The sequence below is a fragment of the Saimiri boliviensis genome, chromosome 7 (assembly GCF_048565385.1).
Source record: "Saimiri boliviensis isolate mSaiBol1 chromosome 7, mSaiBol1.pri, whole genome shotgun sequence".
Lineage (NCBI taxonomy): Eukaryota > Metazoa > Chordata > Mammalia > Primates > Cebidae > Saimiri > Saimiri boliviensis.
In genome coordinates, this window is record NC_133455.1 from 78,204,377 (window position 1) to 78,232,254 (window position 27,878).

Here is a 27,878-nt window from a genome sequence, read left to right on the forward strand (position 1 = left end):
AGCATTTGAAGAATTATTGCTATGTGTCAAGCACTGTGTCTGATATGGGAGATATAGAGATGCTTAAGATGGATTTTCTGTCTTCGTGGGGCTCAGAGTTTAGGAGAAGAGACACATCCGCATTAATTTCAACCCACAGTGACTTCAATATAGGTCCTCATAGAGTTCCAAACGAAGGTTAATGGGAGAGTCAGAGAGAGACCTTATTCAAACTGGGAAGGTTTTAGGTGACCAGGATATCTATTCCAGTGTGACATTTGTAGATCTTCATGGACTGAAACATCAGGTCATTTTTCACAATATAAAGTGTCATTTAGAAATATATATATACATATATTTATATATCTGTATTTACTATATAAAATATAAATATATTTATATATTTTTAATGACATTTTATATTGTGAAAAATTAAAGTGTCATTTATATATATATATTGAGACAGGGTTGAGGTCTGTCACCCAGGCTGGAGTGCATTGGTGCAATCCTGAGTAGTTGGGACTGCAGGTGTGCACCGCTATGCCTGAAGAATTTTTACTTTTCATAATACAAAATCACTGGCTGGTCTTAAACTTCTGGGCTCAGGCTGGTCTTAAACTTCTGGGCTCAAGCGGTCCACCTGCCTTAGCCTCCCAAAGTGCTGGGAATACAGGCATGAGCCACTGCCCCCAGCCTAAGTGTCATTAAAAGTTTGATTTGTTATATAGGCACTAGGTAGAATGTCTGTCAGATGCGTATTTTCAAAGTTGCAGATGCATAAATTGTGCAAGGAGGCATCAGAGTTGGTCAAAACCAAGGCTATAAAAAAAAATCTTGTGTTTAAAAGGAAAACAAAAAAATAGTTGATGATTGGGTACTAGATAACAGAGAAGCATATGCAAGAGACATACTGAAAGAGTAACAAGAAACGTTTTATCTGCCAATAAAACTGTGTAAGGAGCTCCTCTCATCTGGCCTCAGGTTTTGAGCAGCCTCCTGTTATTGATAGGATATGTTTGCTTGTTGATGATCAGTATACGAGGCATTTTTTTGTGTGTGGCAGCTTTATTGAGACATAATCTGTGTACTATACATTTCACCATGTCCAGTGTACAATTCCATGGTTTTTAGTTTATTCAAAGCTGTGAAACAGTCATCCCAGTCAATTTTAGAACATTTTCATCATCCCCACAAGAAACAACATACCTATTAGCCATCACTCTCCATTTTGCCCCAAGCAACCGCTAATCTACTTTTTGTCTTCATAGATTTGCCTGTTCTGAACCTTTCATATAAAGGGAATCATATATTTGTCCTTTTATGTCTGCCTTCATTCATTTAGCATATTTTGAAGGTACATCCATGTTGTAACATGTACCAGTACTTCGTTCCTTTTTATTTCCAAATAGTATTCTGTGGTGTGGATACACACATTTCATTTATCCATGCATCAGTTGGTGAACATTTGAGTCACTTTTACTTTTCAGTCATATAAATAATTTATATAACATTTAAAGGCACAGTAATTTTCCAGGTCACATTATCATTGAGGATGGTGAATCACAGGCCAGGGTCCTCACCGTCACCCTAAATGGTCCAGGTGAAGAGGTGGACGTCAGGTTAGTGCCAGTGAGCTTCCTGGGCTTCTGCCTCCTTGGTACACTCACATTTGTAGGTCATCTGCTCGGGTTTAGACTTCTGGAGGAGACCATCGTGACCAGGAACAAATGCCTGTGGCTGGGCCCACAGGCCCATAACTGTGCCTGTGATGGGACATCCAGAGGTATCTGGCCCTGGAGAAAAGATGGAAAGAAGGAGCCAGAGTCAAGCATAGCACATCCTGGCCAGATCTCTGTTGACCTCAGCTTTTCTGTCTAAGATGCTCTAGGATACTTTGTGTCTGTGACAACTTCTAGAGAGACAAAGTTTCTATAAAATGCTGCTCGTCCCTGTCCCTACCCCACTCTGAATTTCATATTGAAAAAGGAAAACCATATGGGAACTGAGAGAGAGCATATGGGTGTGAGGTGAAACATACGGGCCGATAGAGGCAGGGCTGCAGTACCCGTCTGCTTGTCTTGGTTACTTGTCTATTGCTTTTTAATGTGTTCTTTTTTTCTCTCAGCAATTTTGTTCTTGGAAGATTTGCTTTTCCCTTCTCTTGTGCATGATTTAATCTCAAATGAGACAAGGGATGGAAAAAAGTCCCCAGAAATGGTTTCTTGCTCAGACCTGCGTCTCCATTCTGCATGCCTCCACTGGTGCTGAGTCTGGGACCACAAGGACAAAAGGCATAGTGCCACCCAAGGCACCGTAGCCTCGGGGAAGGATGCAAAGCAGTCCTGAGTACCTATTTGAAGTCTTTGAAGCTAGCTTCTTTTCTGGCTCCAAAGATATCCTGAGATAGGTATATCCCCTTAGGTTAAGGGGACTGAGTTTTTCCAAAATTGTTACTGACCTGGCTGAGAACATGCTTGATAGGGGAATGAGGTGAGGATCAGCTTGAAGAAAACACCCTGGCATCCTGTGGTATTCTTATGGCCCTGGCATTCCTTTTCAGAACCTTGGAGATTCCCCAGAAAGTTCTTCTGGTCCCCCCATCCTCAGAGTGCCACTTGCCATGCAGTGTGCTCAGCTGTCTTGCAGGGATGCTTTGGTTTACTCCCCATCCCTCCCTTCTCACTCCCCAGAAGATGGAGGAATTAGGGCCCTCCTTACCAAAAGTCTGTGTCCTGCACTTGCTGCTAATTACAAAATTGTTTAGTAGGTGTTGCAGGCTGGTTTTCATAGTAGCCGTTAACTATGATTGATTGTCCTTGTTGAATGACAACTTTATGAGCAAATTCACTGAATGTTTAATAAGGTGAAGTAGAGCACAGAGGATATCATTTTAAAAATACTGTGTGTGGACAGTGAAGATTAGCATTTAATTTGGTACCTAGGTAATTAGGTTTGCAAATAGGGAACTGATTGGCCAAATTGTGTTACTTCAGGCAAGCCGTATCTTAAGTTGTTTACATGCTTTCTGCAAGTGTTACTTTGAAAAAACTAAATCTCAACAATAAATTGAAATTGAGTCCTAAAAATCATACACCACACCTTACTATAAGCCTTATCAACAGAAGGCTGGTTTTTAGTAATTTCTTATATTTAAACTCCAATTTTCTCTCAGTATTCTTTTTCTGTCTTTGTCTGATTAATGGCGTGCCTATTCATAAAGTCACATTTATGTAAAGCATTTATTGAAGTTGGGTAATTGCTGTCTTTTATGTAAGTAGAATGTCTTGCCCCAGGAAGGTAATACAAATAAATGCATTGTACTTTAGATTAAATACTTTCAGTTCACCAATTACAGGATGGGATGTTTTCTTCATTACCAAAAGATGAGGATTACTTTGCCACTTTAGTCAAAACACGACCCTAGCAAGGCCCAAAATTTAATGTGGGGCAATCTGTTTAACTTCATTCGTGCCAGAAAACCAGATACCATCTACCCTAATTGTCTGACTGATTTAAAATTAAAAAAAAAAAAAAAGTTAGTGAATTTTTCCAGAGAAACATTTCTGAAATTATTATGAGAAAATAAGTTCTGATTTGCAAAATCTAGTTTGCAACATACATTATTTCAGGAACATAACTAGCTCATAAACTGAGGACACCTGTTCACTTAAATTTTTTTTCTAATTCAATATTGATGCCAGGACAGCTGATTAAACTTGGAGTAAGTTTAACTATATTCCTTAAAATAATTATGAAGTCCAATGCAATGGTTAAAGCTAGAATAGAAACTCAAGAAATCCAATTCAGCTGGCACTGATCATGAAGATTTAAACCCATGTCATTAGATTATCCATAGTTACTTTATGAGGATTTTTATGATGTGTTTCTTTCCAGATTTGAAATCCCTACTTATGTGAAGGTTTTTTTTTGTTTTAAGTGTTAAGGGGAGCCTTAGTAGATTTATTAGTAATAAACAGTATGTGTCTTTCTGATTAGAATTCTTCTAAATAAGGCTTCCAGTTAATAATAATTACCTTTATTGCGGATGTACAGTGTATTGAGCATGAAATAGAATATCACTTAACCCTTACAGCAACATTACAGAGATAATGTGTGTCATTATTTCTCCTTTAAAGGTGAAGAAACTAGTGTTCTTCACTAGCTCCCTCAAGGGTCACAAAGCTAGTAAAGTGGCAAAGGCGCATTGGAACCCAGATGTGTGAGATGTCAAAGCTCACAGGCTTAATTGCTAGACTTGACTCAGATGAATTCATCAGATTTGTCTTCTGGCTTTGAAACTTTCAGGTTCTTTGCATTATACCCTTTAAAACTCAGCATTGAGGTGAAGTGAAGAACAAACCTGACCCTGTGGCCTCCTTGTACCATGTAGGCATCCAGTTCCTTAAACTCATGATGAAAGTTCTAATTAGTGCCTTGATGATGGATCAACTTTTTAGAAGACTCATACTGTGGAAAGTGCCTTCGTTTTCGGTCCAGCAGTGGAATCCATTTCAGGTGACATGAATAGGCAAATGACACAGATATTCTAAATCACCAACTGGAAGTCTGAGAGATGAATGGTGAAATTCTTACCCTCCTTGTCCTTTCCACCAACATCCGCTCAGACCGAGGGTTCTTCTCCGGAGCTTCTGTGGGTTCCACCTCCCTAGTGCTTCCCATGTTTGTTCATTCTTCTCCTTGCCCTCTGCCACCAGCTGGTTTTAGGTTTCTCTTTTCTCCTCTACTCTTTCCTTCCAAGGAGCTTCCTCATGGGTTCTACTACCCCCAATCTGACCTTACTGCCATCATTCTGCTACCAGAGTGATCTTTTTAAGGCCGCTTTCTCAATGAAAATCCTTCTCCGGCTCTCTCTTGCTCTCTCAGTCTTTTTAGCTCCTATAGCACTCAATAACTGTAGGCTGAATAATGGCTCCCCCAAATATGTCTACATCCTAATCCCCAGATTCTGTGAACATTACCTTATATGGCAAAAGGGACATTACAGATGTTATTAGATGAAGAATCTTGAGATGGGGAGCTTCTCAATGATCCCAGTGTAAATCACAAGGGTCCTTAAAAAAGGGATGTGAGAGAGTCAGTCCGAGAGAAGGTGGTGATGGGACAGTGAAGCAGAAATTGACTTGGGCTTTCAGTCCAGGGCCAAGGAATGTCAGCAGGCTCTAGAAGCTGCAAGAGGCAAGGACTGGATTCTCCCCAACAGCCTCCAGAAGGCACTAAGCTTCCTGATGCTTCAGTATTTGCCTCTGAAGACTCATCTGGACTTCTGCCCTCTAGAACTATAAAGAATAAATCTGTGTTGTTTCAAGCCACTGAGTTTGTGGTCGTTTGTACGAGCAGCAATAGGAAACATATACAAACCTGTAATCATTGATTTTTTTTTTTTCTCACTAGATTTGTGCTGTCAAATATCACGTACATCAGCCACATGTGCCTAGATAAATATAACTTTAATTAAAATTAGAGACAAAAATTTAAAAGTTCCATTTTCTAGCCATACCACATTTCAAGTGCTCAGTAGCCTCATGCGGCCAGAGCCTACTGTACTGTATAGTGTCAGCATAATACATTTCCATAGTTGCAGCATGTTCTGTTGGACAGCATGCTTAGGACAGGAGTTGTGCCTTGTCTACCTGGACCTGCCCCTAATATTGGCTAGCATCTCCTCATATGGAATACTGGAGTCCTTACCCCCTTCTTTCCTCACCCCCAGCTCTGTCCCTCACTCTGCAGGGCCTTGGGTGTGCCTGGAGCAGAGGCCGGGCAGGCCCTGGAAGCAGGCTTGGCCTGTATGGCTGGGGAATTCCAGATCATATATGTAGAACATACTCTAAATGTGGGGCAGGATGTGGCCCCCATTCCCTTGGCCCCTAGGACTCCTCACCAGGACACAGCCACCATTTACCCAAGTTTGAGTGTGTCCTGTTTGTACTTATAATGCCTAATAGTGGGTGGTAGGTACATAGCATTGTTGAATAAACAAAATTACTGAAAAACTACTCATGCCCTGATTTGTATGAGTCCTGGAATTCCACAGAGAATAAAGCAATTTCCCTGATTCATGGAGCTTACATTCCAGAGGGAGAAAGAGCTGATTAGTCAATAAAAAGAGGTATATTCTAATGTCGGGGAGTGGTAAGTGCTATGAAGAACAATAGCCATAGTAATGGGATGGATTGGCGGAGGTCAGGGGCTGGTGGATATGTTTTAGGTAAGTGGCTGCAGAAACCTTTCAGGGGACGAGACATCTGAGGATAGACCTCAATTAGGTGAGACAGGGAAGGTGGAAAGGAGGAAATTCAATGATCTGGGCTTCAGTTTTATCCCTGCTCTTTAGAACTTCAAGTCCCTTAATAGTGTTCTCACATTTTCTCCCACTGTTTCCCTCTGTGTGGTTGCACTGGGTGCCCATACTAGCTGAGATTTTGCTGATTGTTATTATTTAGATATTGACAATTGTGTATATATCTATATCATCTTTTTTTTTCCAAATAACAAAATTTCATTGTAATATTGAATATTCATTTTTCAAATGACATTCAAACTACATACTTTAGGATTCTGATATATGTCCTCTACTTCCCAATAAGAATGTCTACTTTTTACAATGTAGGCTGCTATTTTAATTCTAGTTGAAGGAGATTTTTATGCTAAAACACTGTATACTTAAACAGTGCAGAACTACAACTTGTTCTAACTTTTCTCCTTGACCAATGTTCCTTGACCAATGCTTTAGTGATTGGGGATAAGAAATACTCTTTTTTTTTTTTTTTGAGACAGAGTCTTATTCTGTCACCCAGGCTGGAATGTAGTGGTGCAGTCTTGGCTCACTGCAACCTCTGCCTCCTGGGTTCAAGGAATTCTCCTGCCTCAGCCACCTGAGTAGCTGGAATTACAGTCACCTGCCACCATGCTAGGCCAATTTTTGTATTTTTAGTAGCAACGATTGTTCACTATGTTGGACAGGCTGGTCTCGAACTCCTGACCTCAGCTGATCCACCAGCCTTGGCCTCCCAAAGTGCTGGGATTACAGGCATGAGCCACCACACACAGCCAAAACACCCTGATTTTCTAATTCTCTTTATACCCTTACAACTATAGAACTGCATTGTCCAACATGGCAGCTACTGGCCATTTGTGACTATTCAGGGTTTGAAAGGTGGCTAATCCAAGTTGAATGTGCTGTCAGGGTAAAATACACAGCAGATTTTGAAGACTTAGTATAAGTAATCATAAAAGTATAAAATTATTAATATTTTGTATTGAGTACATATTGAAATTATAGCATTTTGATATGTTGAATTAAAATATTAAAATTATTGTTACCTGTTTCTTTTACTTGTTTTAATGTAACTTCTAGAAAATTTACATATGTGGCCGTATGTATGTATATTACACTTAGAGCTTATATGCTATTTTTGTCTGCTTACTTTCTAAGGGTATATGTCTCTAGTTTGGGCATATCATTTGGGTATGATGCCTTGGAGAGAAAATAAAAATGCGTGGAATGAATGTGTTCACCAACAGCCATAGTGCATAACTCCACAGGAACCACCAGTTATGAAAGAAGAATCAATAGACAGTGCATTGTTTAGTAGATTAATGAGCTTCTTCTAAATATGAGCGTTAACTACTTTAGAATTTTATCTCCGTGGCATATTTTTCTTCTTAAGTTTTTCTCAGAACTGAAATTTTAAGACAGTGTCATCTTTTAAGAGCAAGGTATAATTCTTCAGGACCACTGGGGAAAAGTGTTAATGAGAACCTCTGTTAAAATAGTGGTATTCATTTTTTAATGTTTTTAATTGACACGTAATTGTACATGAGATATTTTGATATGTGTGTACCGTGTAGAATGATAAAATCAGAGTAATGGACATATCTGTCACCTCAAACATTTATCATTTCTTTATGGTGGGAACATTTAGAATTCTCTCTTCTAGCTATTTTAAAATACACAATAATGTATTGTTAACTATAGCTGTAACATATTGTTAACCTGCTGAGCTACAGAACACTAGAACTTACTCTCCCCAACCTCTGATAACTGTTATTACTTCTAGGCGATCAACTTTTTTAGCCCCCATATTTTGGAAATCAAAAAAATATTTAAAAATACAAGAAGAAAGTAGCATTCAGTATTTCAGAGATTCATGAACTCTTTGAAATTTTTCTTAATTAAATCACCCAGTCTGCCTAAACAGAACATTGCTGAAATACACAAAATCATTTTTTTTAATCAACAGGTTGTCAGAGTAGGATTGTTTTATTCAGAAAATTATATATTGGAAACAGCAGAAGTTGCTGAGAGAACAGAATGTATTTTGTTGTGAATTTTTTCCCTAGCTAGGGAAGTGAGAAAAGAGGAAGTAAAGGATTCTAGGAACCCGCCTTCAGCACCCAGCTTCACCTGCCAGCCAGGCGGCTGTGAGCAAGTTCTTAGTCTCTTTTTGCCTCAGTCCTCATCTGTAAAATTGAGATGATAATAATAGTACTTACCTAATAGGATTGGTATAGATTTAAATGAGTTAATTCTTACAAAATAGAATTGTGTCTGACATAGTACACACTCACTCACATTTAGCTATAGCAATATATTATTATAATTGTTATTACTATTATTAGATATCTTACATTTGAATGAGAAATTGAAGTTTTCGAAGCCTTTTGTCATTCATCCTCTCATCCTTTAAGCAGCAGTGTTATGAGTCCACGAGGGTGACTACTTATTATACCTGTTTTAAGGATGAAGTCACTTGAGCCCTAGAGAGGATTAGTAACTTGCCCAAGGTCACTGAAGTATTTAGTGACAGAGCTGGGAATCTCATCTAGTATTGTCAGTTGACCCTTTTCAGTAGCCTGAGAAGCAGGACTTTATAAACCCCAGAGAAAGCATCACGTTTGAGGCCTATATAACTCCCTAGTTACATTGTGAGTTTTCTTCTTTGAATTATACCCATGAACAGCTCACCAGTGGTTACTTGTGGATGGCTTGACAGTGTGTTCATTTTATCTAAAACTCCAGCAAAGTCTAAATTTTAACATTTCAAAGCAGAGGGCTAGCTATATTAAAATGATTGTGTCCTCATCCAACTTAACTGTATTTGAGGCCCAGTTCGTGTTCACTATATAATATTGAGTCACTTTTGTCCTTTTGTAAAATGAGAATCATACTACTTTGTTCCCAAATTAAGGATCTGGATTCATTAAGCTTGCCTAATTGTTTTCAGATACAGAATCTGTAATCTTGCCTAACTGAGGCTTATACGGGAAAAAAAAAATCGAGCTTTAGAGCCAGACAAAGATGCATTGAAACCTGGCTCTGTCACTTAACGTTTTGTGGCCTTGGACTAATCAGGGAACCTTTTTGAATCTTTCTTTTCTCCTCTGCAAAATAGTCATGTCAGAATATATGCTTTGGGACTGTTACAAGGATTCAAGGTAACCTAATAAAGAGCCTGGCCTTTGGGAGGCACCCAGTGACAGTGGGAATTGATGCTCTGGAAGTTCTACCTATATAGAACAGTGGAGTTGTACCTTCCACACCAAAGACAGAGTGTGAATACATCATTGGTTTTTGCAAAATCAAAATGAATGTAACCTAGAGCTTTGCATATTAGAAAAATATTTGAAAAGATATATAACAGGCAAATTTATTTTTAAAAGGTTTACAAAATGGTATCTGTATTAATATCTTGGTAATAGAAAATCAAGCATATTTTGGTTATATTAGATTCTAACTTTTTACAATGCATATGTCTACTTTTATAGCAGTAAAGGGTTATTTATTAACTTAAAAACTTGTTTACATTAAAATAACTAAACACAGTGGGCTGGGTGCAGTAGCTCACACCTATAATCCTAATACTTTGTTATGCTGATGCAGGAGGGTCACTTAAAGCCAGGAGTTCAAGACCTGGCTGGGCAACATAGTGAGACCCCCATCTCTACAAAAAATAAATAAATTTTTAAAAACACAGAAAGTAATTATACCATGTTAACATATGTGTTCTCTGAATGGATGATCACCCCTCTTCTTTCTGCTTTGCCAGTGTTCTACAATTAGTATGTTTGTATGAATAATGGAAAAGACGAAAATGTATTTTTCTTTTCCTTTTTTTTAAGATGGAGTTTCACTCTTGTCGCCCAGGCTGGAGTGCAATGTCATAGTCTTGGCTCACTGCAACCTCTGCCTCCCAGGTTCAGGTGATTCTCATGCCTCAGCCTCCCAAGTAAGCTGGAATTACAGGCACCCACCATCATGCCCAGCTAATTTTTGTACTTTTAGTAGAGATGGGATTTCACCATGTTGGCCAGGCTGTTCTCTAACTCCTGACCTCAAGTGATCTGCCCGCCTTGGCCTCTCAAAGTGCTGGGATTACAGGCATAAACCACCGCACCCAGCCAAAAGTGCATTTTTCATGGGCATAATCACTACCCCAAAATGGAATCTACGGTACATTAGAAGTCACAAAAATATAAATTCTTGGGAATTTGGGAAGATGTTTTAGGACCAATAGATATAATAATATTACTAATAATAATAGATACTGTTTATTGAGCATTTTCTATATGAGGCTCTTTATTTGAACTTTTTCAATGCATTATCTAATTTAATCTTCACAACAGGTTAATGAGATTGAGTTCAGTTGAGGTTTAAGATTATGTAAATTACCAAAGGCAGGACTCAGAACTTAAACTTGTGCTTTCAACGGAAAAAGAAAATCCTTATTATGTTAACAAAGAAAATCTTCACTTATGCTCAGCTGGGGAAATAAAACTTTCCACAGAATTTATGACCAAATTCACATTGGATCAAGTTTTCTCAGCTGTTAGCTATAACATCAACTTAAATTCCCACTCCATATTTCTGATTTTTTTTTTTCTAGAATTTCTTTTAATTGGGCAACTTGGGGGCGAGGGAAGGAATGGGGATGGTTTTAATAGAATATCTTTTTCTCAATTTAGGCTTAAAAGATAGCATAGGAAAAGAAGGGGTACAGGTAACATGGAGGGAGAGGTTTGTTGAGTAGAAATAATGATACCGGAAGCTGGTTTTGTGCACTCCAAGTCTGGAGGTGATGAGTAGGTAAATCTGCTCCTCTTCTATAGTGGGTAATGAGCTTGGTGACTGTTCTCGGTTTAGCCTCTGTTTCCCAGATTAGGAAGAGATGCTAGCTTAAATTTGAAGGAGGTCTCATATATGAGTTTTCATAATGATTAACCCTTTTTTTTCCTAAGAATTTCCATATTCACTTCTCATAAGTTGCCTTATATCTTGGGCTTTTGATAGGTTGGCTTTATCCTGTCTTTGAAGTGTACTTACTGATACAAAGTACCCTTCTGGAAGTTTGATCTTTATTTTAAAAACTATTTCTGTGAGCCCTTTGGGAGAAGGGCAGGCAGTAGCCTAGCTTACTCATCATTATATAAAAGCAACTAGCAGTGTGGGTGTGGTGGCTCCCTCCTGTAATTCCCACACTTCAGGAGGCCAGGGTGGAAGAATCGCTTCAGCCCAGGAGTTCAAGACCCACCCTGGCAACGTAGTAAGGCCTCGTTCCCACTGAAAATAAAAAAACTTAGCCACATGTAGTGGCATGCACCTATAGTTCCAGTTACTCAGGAGGCTGAAGAGGGAGGATGGCTAGAGCCCAGGAAGTTGAAACTGAAATGAGCTATGACTGCACCACTGCACGTCAGCCTGGGTGACAGAACAAGACCCTGTCTTAAAAAGCAACTAGCATGTGTCATATTGTTGGCATTTGATACATTTTTGTTGAAGCAGTGGATGAGTTCTTACTGCAGGCAAGGAAGGACACTTCTAGGGTTGGAGTTGCCTGATGGTAGCACAGGTTGCTTTGGAAGATGGGACATTCTGGGCACGTATGGACTTGGGGGCATTTGACCATGGAATTGTGTGTAGGACTGAGTGATGTCTAAGGCTTGTTATAAATATGAGATTCTGTAATTCTGTTTCTCTAGCATGTGTCCAGAGGGAAGAGATATGAAAAGTTAATTGGAACTGCAGATTATCCTGGAAAGCCTTTGTTAGCAACAGTGCTGAATTAGGTTTTGTGTCAGCACTGAGAGCAGAAAGGTTTTCCCCCAGTATCTGGAGTCAGCATCAACAGTGCTCATCCTGAGAAATGATTCCTTTAAGTCTGGACTTCAGTTCATCTTCCAGATTTAGGCTGAGCCCCAGGAAGGAATGATGAGGAAGAGAAACTGTTCTAGTGTTTTCAATGCTAAGAAAACTAGTGTGAGAAGTTTTAAAATAAGTCAATTCATTGGCATCCAAGTTACAAATAAATTTACTTAAGAGCCAGAAAATAATGTGACTCATTAAATATATTACCTTAAATAATTTTAATTGGTCTCCACGCACCTTTTATGTTTGCTGCTGCATTCTTGAGGTCCTATACACTATTACTGATCTGAATTTTGTTCCACTTATATTTATGACAATTAAAGAAGGTATTAATTTTGTCCAATAAGCTTAGAATTTCTCAGTGTCAGAAATTACAAAATGGTGGGCCATAGGCAAAATCTGGCACAAGAATGTGCTTTGTTTGGCTGTACAGTATTTTGTTTTGTTTTGATTTAATTAGTTGCTGTTATTTAACATTTTGGAGATTTTACCCAAAAATTCAAATTTCTGATTTCTCTCTCAAAAAGCAAAAATATCAGATTTGGCATCACAGCATCATACTTCCTACACAGCAGTCATTATCGGTAGCTTGGTGGCTGCATGAAGCGCGTGCCCCCCACATCACCACAGTCATTACCATCTCTTGTTACTTTACACCCTGCTTACATCTCTCATGTGGGGGGCCTGTCTGGCATGTGGGGGCCTTGGAGTTTGTGACCCCGCTCTATGTGTAAGGCTCACTGGCAGGTTTTAAGTCTGTAAGTAGCTATTGTTTCAGCCCTGTGGGGACTGCTGAACAGTGTAAAGTGTTTCATTGGATTTGGGCAGAGTGTTGTGCCTTCAGGATAATCCTGGCCAGGCAACTCTGTAACCAGAGGGAAGAAGAAAAAATGTATTCATCCTGTGCTACGCTGTTGGCATTCAGGAGAGCCCTAATCTAGGAGATGGGGCCTGAAGTGCCCTGCAGACTGCTCTCTTGCCTCCGCTCATGTTTACTTGGCACCTGTGCGTGGGGAAGCGTCCAATGGAGTGGCAGAGGCTCAATGCCATCCATTCAGACAGCTTTCTGAATGCCGGCAGCCAAGAGACCATCAGCTGTGCCTGTGAGTAGTGTGGATCCTCGCCAGAAACATCTAAACTTCAAAGGGGGAAAAAATTGTACTATGGGTCGATGTGGAAAGCTTTTGGTCTTCTTCGATTTTGCTCATTTTTATAGAGAGGGAAGATGGCGTGAAGCATTCTGACAGACTCTACCTGTTTTTAGGTGCCAAGATAATTAAGCTAGAGTAGCTGCATTGAAAACCTAACCATGAAAATAAAATGAATACAAAGAATTTCTATTTGGTGTGGCAGCTACCTTAGAATTAGGGAACTGTGAGAGAAGATCATGGATGAATCTGATGGCAGATTTCATTAAAATTGAAATTACATATTCACGACTAATTTTGATTGCACCATTTCTAAGGGCTTACAGTGGTGGGGGTGGGGGTAGGGATCTTACGACTGAATAACCCACTCTTTATTTCTAAAGAAAAAGAAATTATACTTTCATTTTGACTTGAAATTTTATTCTCGTGCTGGCCCAAGACTGAAGTCTGATACCTGGAAGTTATTAGCGGCAAAATGCCCTGTTTTAAACTCTAAACCATCTATGATCCTGAAGACAAGCATCGCAGACCAAAGCTCTCTTGAAGCGCATCTGGTGCCCCTGTCTGATTTGGTGACTTCCTGAAGACCACCATCATTTATTTTACATTTGATTCATTTTCTGCTATGCTTCCTTTCCTCACCTGTCTGTCCCTCCTGACTTTCAGATTTCTCTTACTCTCCTTGACCTATGCTTCCCTTTATCCTTTTCCTGCTGCTACCTTCCCTCTCTCCTCAGACCATCAGTCCAGTGTCTTCTGTTTTCATCTCTTTACTACTTCCGCCTCTTTCCCAAGACACAGGGAAATTCAACAGAAGGGAGTACACTGTGTGGGCAGAGAGCTGGGAGAAGAGTTTAAGTTAAAAGGCAACATTTACATTGTAGATGCATAATTAGGGGAGAGGTGGTGAGAGCTATCTGGTGCTGGGGATTTGGATGGAGGAGGACAGTGTTTCTCTAGCAGTACACTGAGAGCTATTTATGCATCTGATCATGTTTTAAAATGAAACTCTTCCAGATAAGAACAGCTATGTAAAGGGGTGGGCATGGCAAAGGCAATATTGCTAATCATATTTGAGACCTTACAGAGAACTTACAGAGAAGTAGAGGTATGAGATTAGAAAATGTTAACATTTTCATCATAGTATTTCTGCAGTGCTGCTTTGTTGTAACATTTAGTATATTTTTAAAGAAGTGTAACTTTTCAAAGTAATTTACAAGTTGAATAGACCATAAAACAAGTAAGAGTAGATCAGTGTTTAAAATAATTTGTAATTTTAAGCTACTTTCATTCAAAATTTAAATCTTATATTGAAAGGCAACTTGGATTGCATCATGGTACTCACAAATCCTTCCATTCCATATCCTTGGTTTCTACTGAATGTAGCTGGAACTGCCCCCTCCCTTATCAAAATTAACATAAAACAATGTTAAAAATCTATTGTTCCCGATTTGGCAGGAAATGTCATTTCCTGATAATTTCATTAGTTAGAACATAAATCCACAGCTATCTTTTCTAAATGTGCATAATTTGCATTTGTTTGTAACTTGTTAAATAAGTTGAAGCATTTCCTGTAATAAGTGAACAAAGAGCTGAATCAAGATAACTTCCCATATCATTTTAGAATATTATTTTAAAACCCCCCAATAATTAGCCCAGCCTCTGCCTACCTAACCACCCAGTGATACAAAGCAAACCACCATCCTTTTAACACCCCAAGCTCTCTAGACACCCTCAGCCACTCCTTTTGCCCATAGTACACTTTCGGAGCCCACCCACAACTTGCCAAATTCCTACTTTTCTGCTAGCTCCAGTGTTACTCCAGAGCCTTTTCTAATTTACCTGGGCAGGACTGTTGTTCCTGCCTATGTGATCTCATAGTACTTTCTTCATGCTTCCATGATAGGGCTTATTACCTAGCATTGTAAATGATAATCACTATAAAACTAATAGTTGCATATTTTCCTGTCTGTAGACTAGGAGGTGACCTGGGAGACCCCAGGGTCAAGAAATAATGGATTTTTTTTTGTATCTCCAGAGCTTACTACCTGGAAGATGCTCAGTAATGGTTGTCAGATGAGTAACATAAACATTTTTATATTTACTTGTTCTTTGTTGACTAGACATTGTTTAATGAACATTGTTGAATTCAGTTTTTTTTTAGATTATAGAGGTAAAAGCTGGAGGTTTGTGCAGGACTAGAAGTATACTTTTATTACAGAGTTTGGCTCATATCTGAGGATGAAATAGAAGACTTACTGTTAACACAAGTTGTCTGTCACATTGGACATTTTCTTTGGTACTTTGAAGGGATAAAATAATGAAGAGAATTAACATGTCTGACAATTTAAAGCTAGTTAATGGTCAGTACTTGCTAAGGCCTCAAAAATCTTAAAAGGTGTGTATGGGTGTAAGGATGTGTGTGGGGCGGTATAATTTTTTTTTTTTTTTAGCTGAAAAAATAATTGCCATCTCTTTAAGGATGTTGTAGCCTAAAGCCTAAAATAAAAAAAACTTTTATTATTTAGAATTGCGGCTTTCAGTTGTAAAATGGATGTTGAGGAACTATGAGAAACTACACTATTCTCTGGCTTCCTTTTTTCAGCTTCTAATCCAGAGTCCAGGTAGTCCATGTGGACCAGAGGTGATTGGAGCTCTCATTTATTGAAATATAGTGAAATCAAAATAAGAAAGTTGCCGATAGAAATCCAATCAACATATTTAACAGAAGCCAGGTGTGATGGCTCATGCCTGTAATCCCAGCACTTTGGGAGGCTGAGGTAGGAGGATTGCTTGAGCTCAGGAGTTAGAGACAAGCCTGGGCAACATAGCAAGACTGCTTCTTAAAAAATCTTTAATAGAGGTATAAAGAAAATTTAAGTGAAATGATTGTTTCCTTTGTCCGTGTTTTAGATTAAGGTATTCTCTTGTGGTAAAAGTAGATATATAAAATATACTTTTGTTTCAGAGATGTTTAGAATATTATGATATTCAATTGATATAACTGGAATTCTTTTCCACTGCTGACCAAATGAGATGCTGTTTATGGAAGAAACCTTATAGGATTGGAGGCTATAAGGAGCAAAGAATAAAGAAGAGATTGTAATGCAGTGGTGGATTGCAGGAAGCAGGGAAGGAAAACCATTTTTCAAATTAGCAAAATTTGGTGCCTAAGTCCATAGGTGCATAACTAAGCATTTTGATAACTTTTATACTTATTGAAACAGACATACATCAGAGATAGCTGTTAAGTACCTACTATTTACTGTGTGGAAATTTAGAAACATGTTATTTTTATTCAAGGATCTTATAATACGTTATAGTTCAAAACTTTATGGTAATTAGACCATAAGAGCAATAGTACAGTAATGATCTAAAACAGTTGACCTAAATGCATAGTTTCCTAGAAAGCCATGACATTCAGGAAGTACTAGGAAATTAGTTTTAGGCATTTAGCTAGTTTTTTTTTAAATTGAATTTTTGGGGTTATTTCGGCTTTAAGTAAATGATAGAAGACCAGGCGTGGTGGCTCATACCTTTAATCCCAGCACTTGGGAGGCCTAGGTGGATGGATCACCTGAGGTTGGGAGCTCGAGACCAGGCTGGCCAATATGGCGAAACCCTGTCTCATACAAAAATTAGCCGGGCATGGTGGCAGGTGCCTGTAATCCCAGCTACTTGGTAGGCTGGGGCAGGGAGAATTACTTGAACCCAGGAAGTAGAGGTTACAGTAAGCCAAGATGGTGCTACTGTATTGCAGCCTGGGTGTTGGAGCAAGACTTAGTCTCAAAAAAGAAAAAAAGTAAATGATACAAATGACAGTAGACACTTGGCACCTAAACTCTTATTTGCTCTACCAACTCTCATTGAATTAATACATTCTAATATATTCTAAACCTTCTAATAAACCATCTAGAAGGACAGGCCGGGGTCACTTTAGCTTGCTTTGCATAATTACACACTATGTGTAATTGCCGAACATTGTAAGGTTGCATTGTGGTCTCTGGAGTCAGACAAACCTGAATGGGAATCCAAGTTCTGGTATTTATTAATTATCATACTTTGAACAAAATACTTACGTTCTCTCTGCTTCAATTTCATCATCTCTGTAATAGAGGCACTACATAATAGGATAAAAATTAAATGAGATAAACTGTATCAATTACTTACCACAGAAACTGAAAACATCATAGGAAATCAATAAGTATTCTCTTATTAGATGTAAATGTTAAATTGCTTAGGAGTCTAAACTATTTTCTAATAGACACTTTAAAGTGGGAATTATTATAATAAGAGAAATAGCTTTAATTTGAAAAAGACTCAACTTGCAATTAACTCAATACAAAAGGTTTAAACTAGTTCATTCTTTTTTCTCTTTTTTCTTTTTTCCTGTCCAATATTTTCCCCAAAAAAGTTTTTCATTCTTAAATCTTACTCAGAAAAAAGTGTGTAAGCTTTGATGTTTATTCTGTGAAACTTCTTGTTGTATTGTATCAGAAAAAAAAGTCAGTGTTTCACAAATGCCTTGAACCTTTGTCAGGAACACAATCATTCCAAAATGTAAATCTTTGTACTTTGTATAAATCAATGATTTCTACACACTGCCTTTCTCTAGTAGGAAAAATCAGTCTACTAATAAGATCTGAAATGTCCTTGCTTAGTTATGGGCAAGTTAATGAAACCCTGCCTCCTGTGCATTCTAAATAAAAGTACAGTAGTGGATCATTCAGATTTGCAGTTCCTTCAACTGCCCTTTCCAACAGTGTCATTAAACTGCAATCATTCATCACTCTAATTTATTGCTTTTTATCCTGGCTAGTTTCATGTGAAAAAAAAGGGCAAATTTGTTTTTCATATTTTAAAAATGTTATATCAACCAAAATATAATATTTGGCTTTCTAAAGCTATGAAAAACTGGCAGTTTTGTAGTAAGCTTTTATTTTAAAATAATACTGAGGTTAACATCATTTCAAATGAAGGTATTATAATGAAGACTCAGAACAATGAATACAGCCTGTATGTGTCAGAAATTTTTTGAAATTTACTTTCACATCTGAAATAATAAGGATTAACTGTACTGAGAAAACAGTTTCTTATTTTCCTTTATTATTTATTTATTTTTTTCTTCTGGCCTTACTTTAATACAAAAGAGGATTTTATTATAATTCTCTTACCCCCCAGATATGCTAGTTCTGAGATAAGCTTATGATTTTTGAGCTTGGAATGGAAGCAACTTGCTTTCATATGATGTCTGTTGTACTATTTTGTTTGCTTAAATTGCTAGTGATGCCATAATTCTGAAGTAGAAAAAGACCTTAGGGAGTCATATTTTTCCTTAAGACAGTGACCTGGAAGGTTACATTTGGTTCAGCCACCCTAAACTTCCTAGAAAATAACTCTTCTGGGCTAGGATATCAAGAATATCATTTTGAGTTTATTTAAGGCGTGACATTTTCATTCCCCACATTTGTGCAGCCTCCCAAATCCCACATGTCCAGAGCCAACCCCTCTGAAGCCATCTGTGACAATGACCCCCAAGTGGCCAGTGAGCCTTCCCTTTCTGAAAGTCCCTTAGACTAAGTAGTCTACACCATCACATCTAGAGCTTGTATTTTTCTTTTTTTGTCATTACACGTTTAATAATTGGCCAACATAGCACTTTACATAATGAGAAAGTATTTTTCTATTTCATCTGATTAAAATCTTCCATCACCTTTGGAAGGGCAATATGGCAGTTATTAATGACCACTTTGCAGCTGAGGAAACGTAAGCTCCAAAGAAATCGTTCCTTCCCCAATGTCACACCTCCTCTGACTAGAACCAGCGTTCAGACACTCCGTATTCTGTACTGTGTTTGCCTTGGGCATAAGTTTTGCCTACTGATTAAGCCTATCAACTCCTCAAGGACCCGTTCTAGTAGGAACTCCATATTACAGACTCCGCTTACTAGAAATTTAGTTGCTAATTCCCTCATATCCTGGAGGAGAGCTGTCCAAGAGATAAGCCACGCTGGTAATTTTAGATTTTTTTTTTTTAGGAGTTACATTTTTAAAAATAAAAAGAAACCATTGAATAGGTGAAATTAATTTTAAAATATTTTTGTATAATATACTATATCCAAATTTTATGACTTCAGCATGAATTAAGACATTTTACATTATTTTTTTCTCTTAATAAGATTTTAGAATTTCATGTGTGTTCTACACTCACAGCAGACTTCTGTTCAGCCTAGCCACATTGCAGGTGCTCAGTGACACCTGCGGCTACATACTGGGCAGCACAGTGCTTAAGATTTCTCCACGATGTAGTTGGAAATCAATTTCTACTCTCTGATAACAGATTAAATGGAAGTAATCATTAGTTCTACACCAGAAGACAGAAATGAATGATTCATAAATAATTAAAATAATAAGAGGCTTAGGGGGAAATATGGATACTGTTCATTCTTGTGAGGGTTTTTGTTGTTGTTATTAATTTGTTTTGCCCTGTGATTCATCATTCAAATGGGGGAACCACGCAACTTACAAAGAAAACTCTATTTCATAAGGTGTAGGATGCTTAGCATTGCATTTGTTACTTGTTTGTATTCTCTTCTGAAATGTAAATCTGATTGTAAATCCTTGTTTAAAATTGTTAAATTTTTGCCTGTTGATGCTTCTAAGAATCCTCCATTCGAGGTCCTACTAGACCAACAAGATCAAAATATCCAGCCTGGACACAGGTATTTTTAGTAAGGATGCCAGGTGGTTTTTATCATCAAGCCAATTTGCAAAGTTGACCTGTGAAATAAAATCTAAGACTCCACACAGGGTCCTTTCCAGCCCAGTCTGTGACTAGACCTCCTACCTATTCAGAATTCAATTTCAGCAACAGAGAAGCACTTGTTATAACTCTCCTTCTCTCCCACTTCCTTCAGCCAAACTTCTGATAAGTCAGTTTCAGCATCACCTCTTTGTGCCCTTGCCTTTTTGCCCAGCCATGAATATGTCCTCCCCAGAATCTCATTGCATCTTGACATTCTTACCTTGAGGCTGTGAAAGTCGCTCATTCTCATTATCTTTCTGTGTTGCCTCTGCCTCCTCACTGAGAATGGGGCTCATGACTTTCAGTCTGTTATATATGGCCATAAATAAGGAGTCTGGCATAAGAAAATATTCAATAAATATTTTTAAATGAGAGCTTGCTGGTGCTAGTAATAATAACATGTCCATCTGTTTCACAGTAGTTTACAGATTGCAGCATGCTTTTCACTTATATCATCTCATTTAATTCTCAGCACAACCTTGAGATGGGAAGTATTATTTTATAAAATGAAACTATGAGAGGTTGATGGGTTTGCCCCATGCCACATGACTTGTATTAGGTGACACTGTAACTCCAGTCTGGGTTCATCATGACCTGGTCTGGATCCTTTCCGACCTAGTCTGTGACTAGATCTCCTACTCATCTGGAATTCAATTTGGTAAATTGAATTAGGTAGCTTCCATCCTGATGCTTCCTGATTTGTGTACAGAGTATAAGAGAAGCATAAATCTTGGGTTTAGATTTCTAGTAAAGTGAAGAAATAGCCTGTGTTTATTCAGATCATCCACTTAAAAAAAATCAGAGCTCACCTTTATGGAATTTTTGCCTGCTCCAAATTTTTAGCCTAAAAAAGCTTATTATGCAAAATTTGTACCTGGTGTTTAGTTAATCAACAGGTTGTATAAATATTCACATAAGCAATGAGCATGGAAATAATCAATGGAACCAGTTAGCATCTCATTGGGTAGCTCTTAAAGACATTTCAGTGGTTCTCCCCTGTCATTTAGGAGAATCCCTTCTGTCCTTTGGATAAAGATAATAATATATCTTAAGAGAATGTAGACTTTTGGTATCATAAGGAAGTTCTGACCAAATGAGAATGTGAAATAATAGAGATGATTTGTGATTCTTTAGAAATGTGATTATCTTATTTGCTAAATAATCATGAGTATCACACCAGTGTATCAATTTTATGTCCTAGTCATCATTCAGTAATATATTAGAGAAATAGCCCATGAAATATGTATCAGTTTGTGGCTTCACACAAATTTATTTTAAGAGTTAGAGCTTCCCTTTATGAGAGCAATAGCAAGACATTCCTTCATTTCCTCTGTTTCTAGGCAATTCCACTTTATTTGGTAAGTATTAGTCAGCAGATTTTTATAGCTTAGAGAAACCATTTCAATTTTTTTTCCTTTTTTTAACAAATTAATTGCAGCAGTTTGAAAAGCACACTCATGTTGTGCATTGTTCTTGTTGGATTATTGGTATTCATTCTGTAGTGATTCTCTGGTAGAGCAGAATGAAATAATAGTCATTTTAAAAAACAGTAAATTTTAGCCTCCATTAAAACAGCCATTATGATTATTTAGCAGGTCCTGACCTAGATTTAAGTAATGACTGCTTACAGCCTCCTCAGAGATCACATTTTTCTGCCTAAAAGAGGTTGTGCTGTTTTATGCAATTATGGGGAATTCATGGTGAAAAGCCTTTCCTAATATTCTATTAGATAAATCTTTTCTATACGATTAAGTGCCTTTGGCCTTATGAAATCTTTTTAAAGTACTTGTTCGTAGTTGGACATTTGACAAAAAGTACCAAAAAGTACTGGGTGTAGAAATAGGAATTTGTTATTACTGTTAGCATCATTATCAGAAATGTATCAACAACCAAAATTTCATGGCATTGTGATATAGCTATCTTTTTATGTATTTAACAGCTGTTTTGAGATATATTTCACCTACCATATGATTTACCATTTCTAGAGTACAATTCAGTGGTTTTTGGCATAGTCACATGTTTTGTAACCGGAGCCGCAATCAATGTTCGATCATTTTATTACCCTATAAAGAAACTTTGCATCCATTAGCAGCCATTTTTCCCCAACCCTCCCAATTCTAGGCAACCCTTTATCTACTTTCTGAGTCTTTAGTCTATTCTGGACCTTCCGTATGAATGAAATTATAGATTGTGGTTTCTTGTGAGTGGCTTCCACTCATTAAAGTTATATTTTCAAGGTTCATGCATGTTGTAAATAAGCACTTCATTCCTTTTTATGGTTAAATGGTATTGTGTTGTATGACTATATCACATTTTGTTTATCTCTTTATTAGTTGGTACACATTTGAGCTGTTTTCAACTTTCAGTTATTATGGGCAGTGCTGCTATTGCACACATTCATGTGCAGGTTTTTGTGTGAAAATAGATTTTCATTTCGCTGGAATGTATATCTAGGAGTGGAATGGCGGAGTCATGTGGTAACTCTAAGTGTAATCTTTTGAAGAACTGCCAGACTGTTTTCCAAAGGGACTGCATCATTTGACATTCCCACCAGCAATGTATGAGGGTTCCAGTCTCTCCACATTCTCTTCCAACACCTTTTTTAATCTTTTTGATTATAGCCATCCTAATGAGTGTGAAGTGTCACCTCATTTTGCTTTTGATTTGCGTTTCCCTGAAAGCTAATGATACTGAGGGACTTTTCATATGCTACTGGCCATTTGTATATCATCTTGGGAGAAATGTCTGTTGAGATCCTTTGCCCATTTTTAAAACTGAGATTTAGTTTTTATTATTGAGTTGTGAGAGTTCTTTGTGTATTCCATATACAAGTTCCTTATCAGATAAATGCTGTGTGAATACTTTCTCCCTTTTCACTTTCTTGGTGTTTACTGCCATCTGTCTTGTAACTTACTTATCCTTCAAGGCATTATGTTTTCCCCACTCTTCCAATCCGAGTCAGTTCCTGCCCCTCTTTCCATAGCTTCCTGTTGCACTTCTTTGTTACGGCGGTGAACAGAGTGTAAGTCATTGGTTTAGGATTTGTCTTCCTAACCGGAAGGACCTGTGTCTTACAAACCTTTGTCTCTCCCATGCCTAGGACGCTGCCTAACACAAAATGGAAACTCAATCATTGTTTGTTCACCTAAACTAAATGAACCTTGAGTCTGAAAATAATGATTCAGGTCAATGCTAATCTAAAAAAGCTTCTAGAAGGGGGAGGGAGTCTTAATAGACTGTCGAAGAATCTGGGGGTAGGAAGGAAGCTACAATGTCTTAGGCAGAAATAAGGCTCACCATTTTTCTCAAAATCACCCCTTGCCCTTACGCTTTCACGAGTTCCAGCTTTAATGTTCTGTAGTTCCCATGGTGACAGTGGTGCCTCTAGCTGCAACTGCCTGTGGCCCCATGGCACGATTCACATAGTGTGGGGCCCAGTGCACCATGGGCTTTTTTGATTTGTTCTTTTTTGTTTGAGACAGGGTGTCACTGTGTTGTCTAGGCTGGAGTGCAGTGGTGTGATCACAGCTCCACCTCAGCCTCAAGCTCTAGGGCTCAAGCGATCCTTGCACCTCAGTCTCCTGAGTAGCTGGGATCGCAGGCATGCACCACCACAACCAGTTAAATTCTAATTATTTTTTTTAGTGGAGATGGGGTCTCCCTATCTTGCCCAGGCCGATTTCAAACTTTTGAGCTCAAGCAATCCACCTGCCTTGGCCTCCCCAAACTGTTGAGATTATAGGCATGAGCCATTGTGCATAGCCCTTTGAAAATTACAGATGACACAAAGTTTAACAGTTACTTTTTGTAAAATGAAGATGAGGATTTAATTGTTAAATCAGTCATTCTCATGATTCCCTAGTTCTTGATCCTAAATCTTTATAGAAGTAAGCAAGAGAACATTTAAAAATGAGAACCAAGAAAAAAATCCACATGATTTTTGTGTATTTCTGACGATATTTGAGATTTGTTCTTTTATTTCTTATTTGGCACTAAGTCAGCTTAAAAAAGAAAAAAAAAAAAAAAAACAGAAAACTGGTTGACAGCCTAAGATGATTGATTTATTTTCTCTTAGTGCAGCAAGATGTGCTAAAATTACTTCATCTTAAAAGACTTACTGGGATCCTTGAATGGGAAACACCCCCACCCTTGATACATTCATTTTCTTCATGACACAAAAAGAGCTCTGTATTTTTGAAAGACAAAGTTTGGCAAACATGCTGATTATAATACCGTATTGGAAAACACTTACTTTGATTGACTAAAAACTAGATGCTGTTCATAGTAGTTAAAAGCCAGTAATAATATGTTCAACTCTGGTGTTCAGCACACATCCATGAACTTATAATAAGATCCTCCAATGTAGAGGTGGAGAAACCAAGCAAGGACACTTGAGAAATTCTTCCCTGTCTTCCCCCAGGATTCCCTAGAAACAGCACTGCCTGGAGGCTGACCTTATTGAGGGCAGAGATCTTGTTTCATTAGTTATTGTTTCTTCTTTGCCAGGATACAAGCTTGGCACAGTAAAATAGGTGCCCGAAAAAAAGGTTTGGTGGATACAGGATGGGAAGTGTTTAATTAGACTGACAGGCCAGGGTCAAAAGTCTCCAGGGGTACCACTTACTGGCTGAAATCCATAGATAAAGTATTTATACTACTGAAACTTCAATTATTCTTTGTAAAATGGAGGTTAATACTAAAACTTATTTCATGAGGGTATAGACTAGCAAACACTGAATTATTATTAGTTATTTTTAAATTAAGCACATTTCCTGACTCCCCATTCAGAACTTGACCACCTTGTTAATGAACATGCTGTTAACTTGCTGTTAATGAACTTGATTAAACATAGTCAAGTTTATGTATATATATGTGGCTTTCTCTATCTAAGAAATGCAGTGAGAAATTTAAAGAGACAGTATTTGCACATTGATTTCTACTAACTCCACTGAATTAGATTCAACCTTCACTTTTAGGGAAATGCACTGACATTGGGGAAGATGAAATAAAGAAGTTTTCCAGCATGATGTTCTTGTCTTTGGAGCTTAGCCTTAGGTCGTAGAACAAAAACAAGTCGGCGGTTATTAGTTACTGTATCTCCTTTTCCAAAACACACGTTTCTTTGTTACAGTCATTTACAGATATTTTTGCATGCCACATTTTTGCTTTTGAGATTTTGCTAAATCACTAAATGACCACCCTTCATGTTCCTAATGTATTAAAATTATCAGAGAATTCTTTAAGGATTATATATGTCAATAAGGGTGTTATTTTGAATAATGTTTAGAAGGTGAAGGCCAGCTGAAGAGGTCTTTTTGTTGTTAACATAATAATAAAGTGGAATCTGAGGACTGCACTGTTATGAATGGATTATTTGGCTATGGAAGGAAGTTATTTTTAGGCACGGCATCCCTGTATGCCCTGAAGCTATGTGTGTTACAAACTAGAAATTATGTACTATATAAAAATTACCAGATGTCAGTGTCTATATGTGCCACATGGCAAATGTGTAGTGGTTCAGAGCCTGGCAGAAATGATGTCTATTTCTTTGCTATTCATACTCAAAAGGGATAATTCAGGTAAAGTGCTATTGAAAAAAAAAATTATAATGTTCCCAGCTACCCAAAGATGTTATTAATTGTTATCTGAAAGGCTTTAATTCTTTCCCTTCGTGGCTCTGTGCGTTTGTGGCATTACAAATATAACCCATATATTTATTCTAATTTATTACATTCTTTCCTGAGGCTCCTCTTGTTCTTTTAAAGGGTCAGCAGATAACTTATTTAAAGAATCAGCATGGACACAGTATTCTAACAAAGGTCCAATACAGAGCTAAATATGTAATAGGATTCATGGCCAGATGTGGTGGCTCACACTTGTAATCCCAGCACTTTGGGAGGCCAACGCAAGTGGATCGCCTGGTGCTGCATGCCTGTAGTCTCAGCTAATCAGGAGGCCGAGGTAGGAGAATCACCTGAACCCAGGAGGCGGAGGTTACGGTGAACCGAGAGCACACCAGTACGCTCTAGCCTGGGCAACAGAGCAAGACTCTATCTCAAAATATATATATACATATACATATACATATACATATGGATTCGTGACTTATATCTTGCACATATCAGCACACCTCATTAATTTTCATTAAACCATTCAATGGCTTCTCTTCTCTCCTTAGAAATTCGAGCTCAACTGGTAGAACAACAAAAATGCCTGGAGCAGCAAACGGAGATGCGAGTTCAGCTTCTTCAGGACCTGCAAGATTTCTTCCGAAAAAAAGCTGAAATTGAGACGGAATATTCCCGAAATCTAGAGAAGTTAGCAGAAAGGTTCATGGCAAAAACAAGAAGCACTAAAGATCATCAACAATACAAGTAAGAGAGACTTGACTCTAATTCACATTTCCAAGGCACTGTCCATCTTCTGCATTTGTAATTTATGGGCATCGATTTATCATTTTATGCTAGTGTAATCTCTTGACAGTTTTGTCTTTCCAATACATATCTATTTATGGATAACTTTGTAGGCCAGAAGCGAAGGTATGTCTTCGTAAAATTCTTGATTATAGAAACCTGAGAGTTGATATCTGCTGTACGTAGGACAGATTTAAAATAGCTTTGTGTTCAAGCAAAGACCTCTCATTTTCTGTAGTGAATTTATATAAAAATAAGCAGTAAGAGTTGCTTGAGTTTAGTGCCCCCCCCCCAGCCCCATTGTGTTTATGGTCATTATAATTGACACTGATTTAAAACAAAAGTTTTAAGGAAAATGCTATGAACGAGCATAAATTGTTTAATTATAATTTATATGCTTTAAAAAATACACGTAAGATGTTTTGCTAATGAAATTTACTTTGTGATTTAAATCCTGGGGATAGGGCCGGGTGGGATGGCTCACACCTGTAATCCCAGCACTTTGAGAGGCCAAGGCCGGTGGATCACCTGAGGTCAGGAGTTCAAGGCCAGAATGACCAATATGGTGAAACCTCATCTCTACTAAAAATGCCAAAATTAGCCAGGCAAGGTGGCATGCACCTGTAATCCCAGCTACTCGGGAGACTAAGGCAGGAGAATAGCTTGAACCCAGGCGGCGGAGGTTGCAGTGTGCTGAGACCACAACATTGTACTCCAGCCTGGGTGACAGAGTGAGACTCCATCTCAAAAAAAAAAAAAAAAAAAATCCTCAGGACAGAGAGAGACAAGTTAGCAGACAAGTCCAGTGAAGTAAGCAAGTGCTCCAACAGGGGAATGCATGGGAGACCCTGGACAGACCCAGCTGATAACTGTTCTGTGTTGGAGGTGGGGAAGGTAAGGTGCTGAAAGAAGAAGCATTGAAGCAAAGACCTGAAGGATGAGTTGGCCAGTAAAAGAGAGAAGAGGAGGATTTTCCAGGCGAGGGAAACATCGTGGGCAAGGGACGAGCAGGGAAGGGATGTCAGCAGGTTTGCAGAACAGGTATAGTCCAGTGGGAGTGACCAGGGAGGCGATGAGCTACATGGCTGCAGGTGTCAATCAGAGCAGGTCCCGGGGGCCTGTGGATCTTCCTGGCCAGTTGGGACCTTTTCCAGGGGCATGAGAAACAACACTGCAGGTAGAGAGAAGTCGACCTGTTTGGGAGACAGTGAAAAGACAATGCAGGCTTTCATTTCTATAAATACAGCCGGCCAGATAATCTGAAAAACATATCTGTCTGAAAACTCAGAAATCCTGGTTAGTATATAATGGACATCATTTTAAATACAAAACTGAACTCACAGGAAAGTAAGGGAAATTTCCAGGCGC

General features: G+C 38.2%; 1 protein-coding gene across 2 annotated transcripts in view; it reads left to right on the forward strand.

The window, feature by feature from the left end:
- Positions 1-27,878, forward strand: part of SRGAP1 (SLIT-ROBO Rho GTPase activating protein 1) — a 321,930-nt gene that overhangs the window by 114,468 nt on the left and 179,584 nt on the right. For both annotated transcript variants that reach the window (XM_074402841.1, XM_074402840.1), the window contains exon 2: positions 26,276-26,471. In XM_074402841.1, coding sequence (XP_074258942.1) covers positions 26,276-26,471 — 196 coding nt within the window. The remainder of the gene's footprint in view (positions 1-26,275; positions 26,472-27,878) is intronic.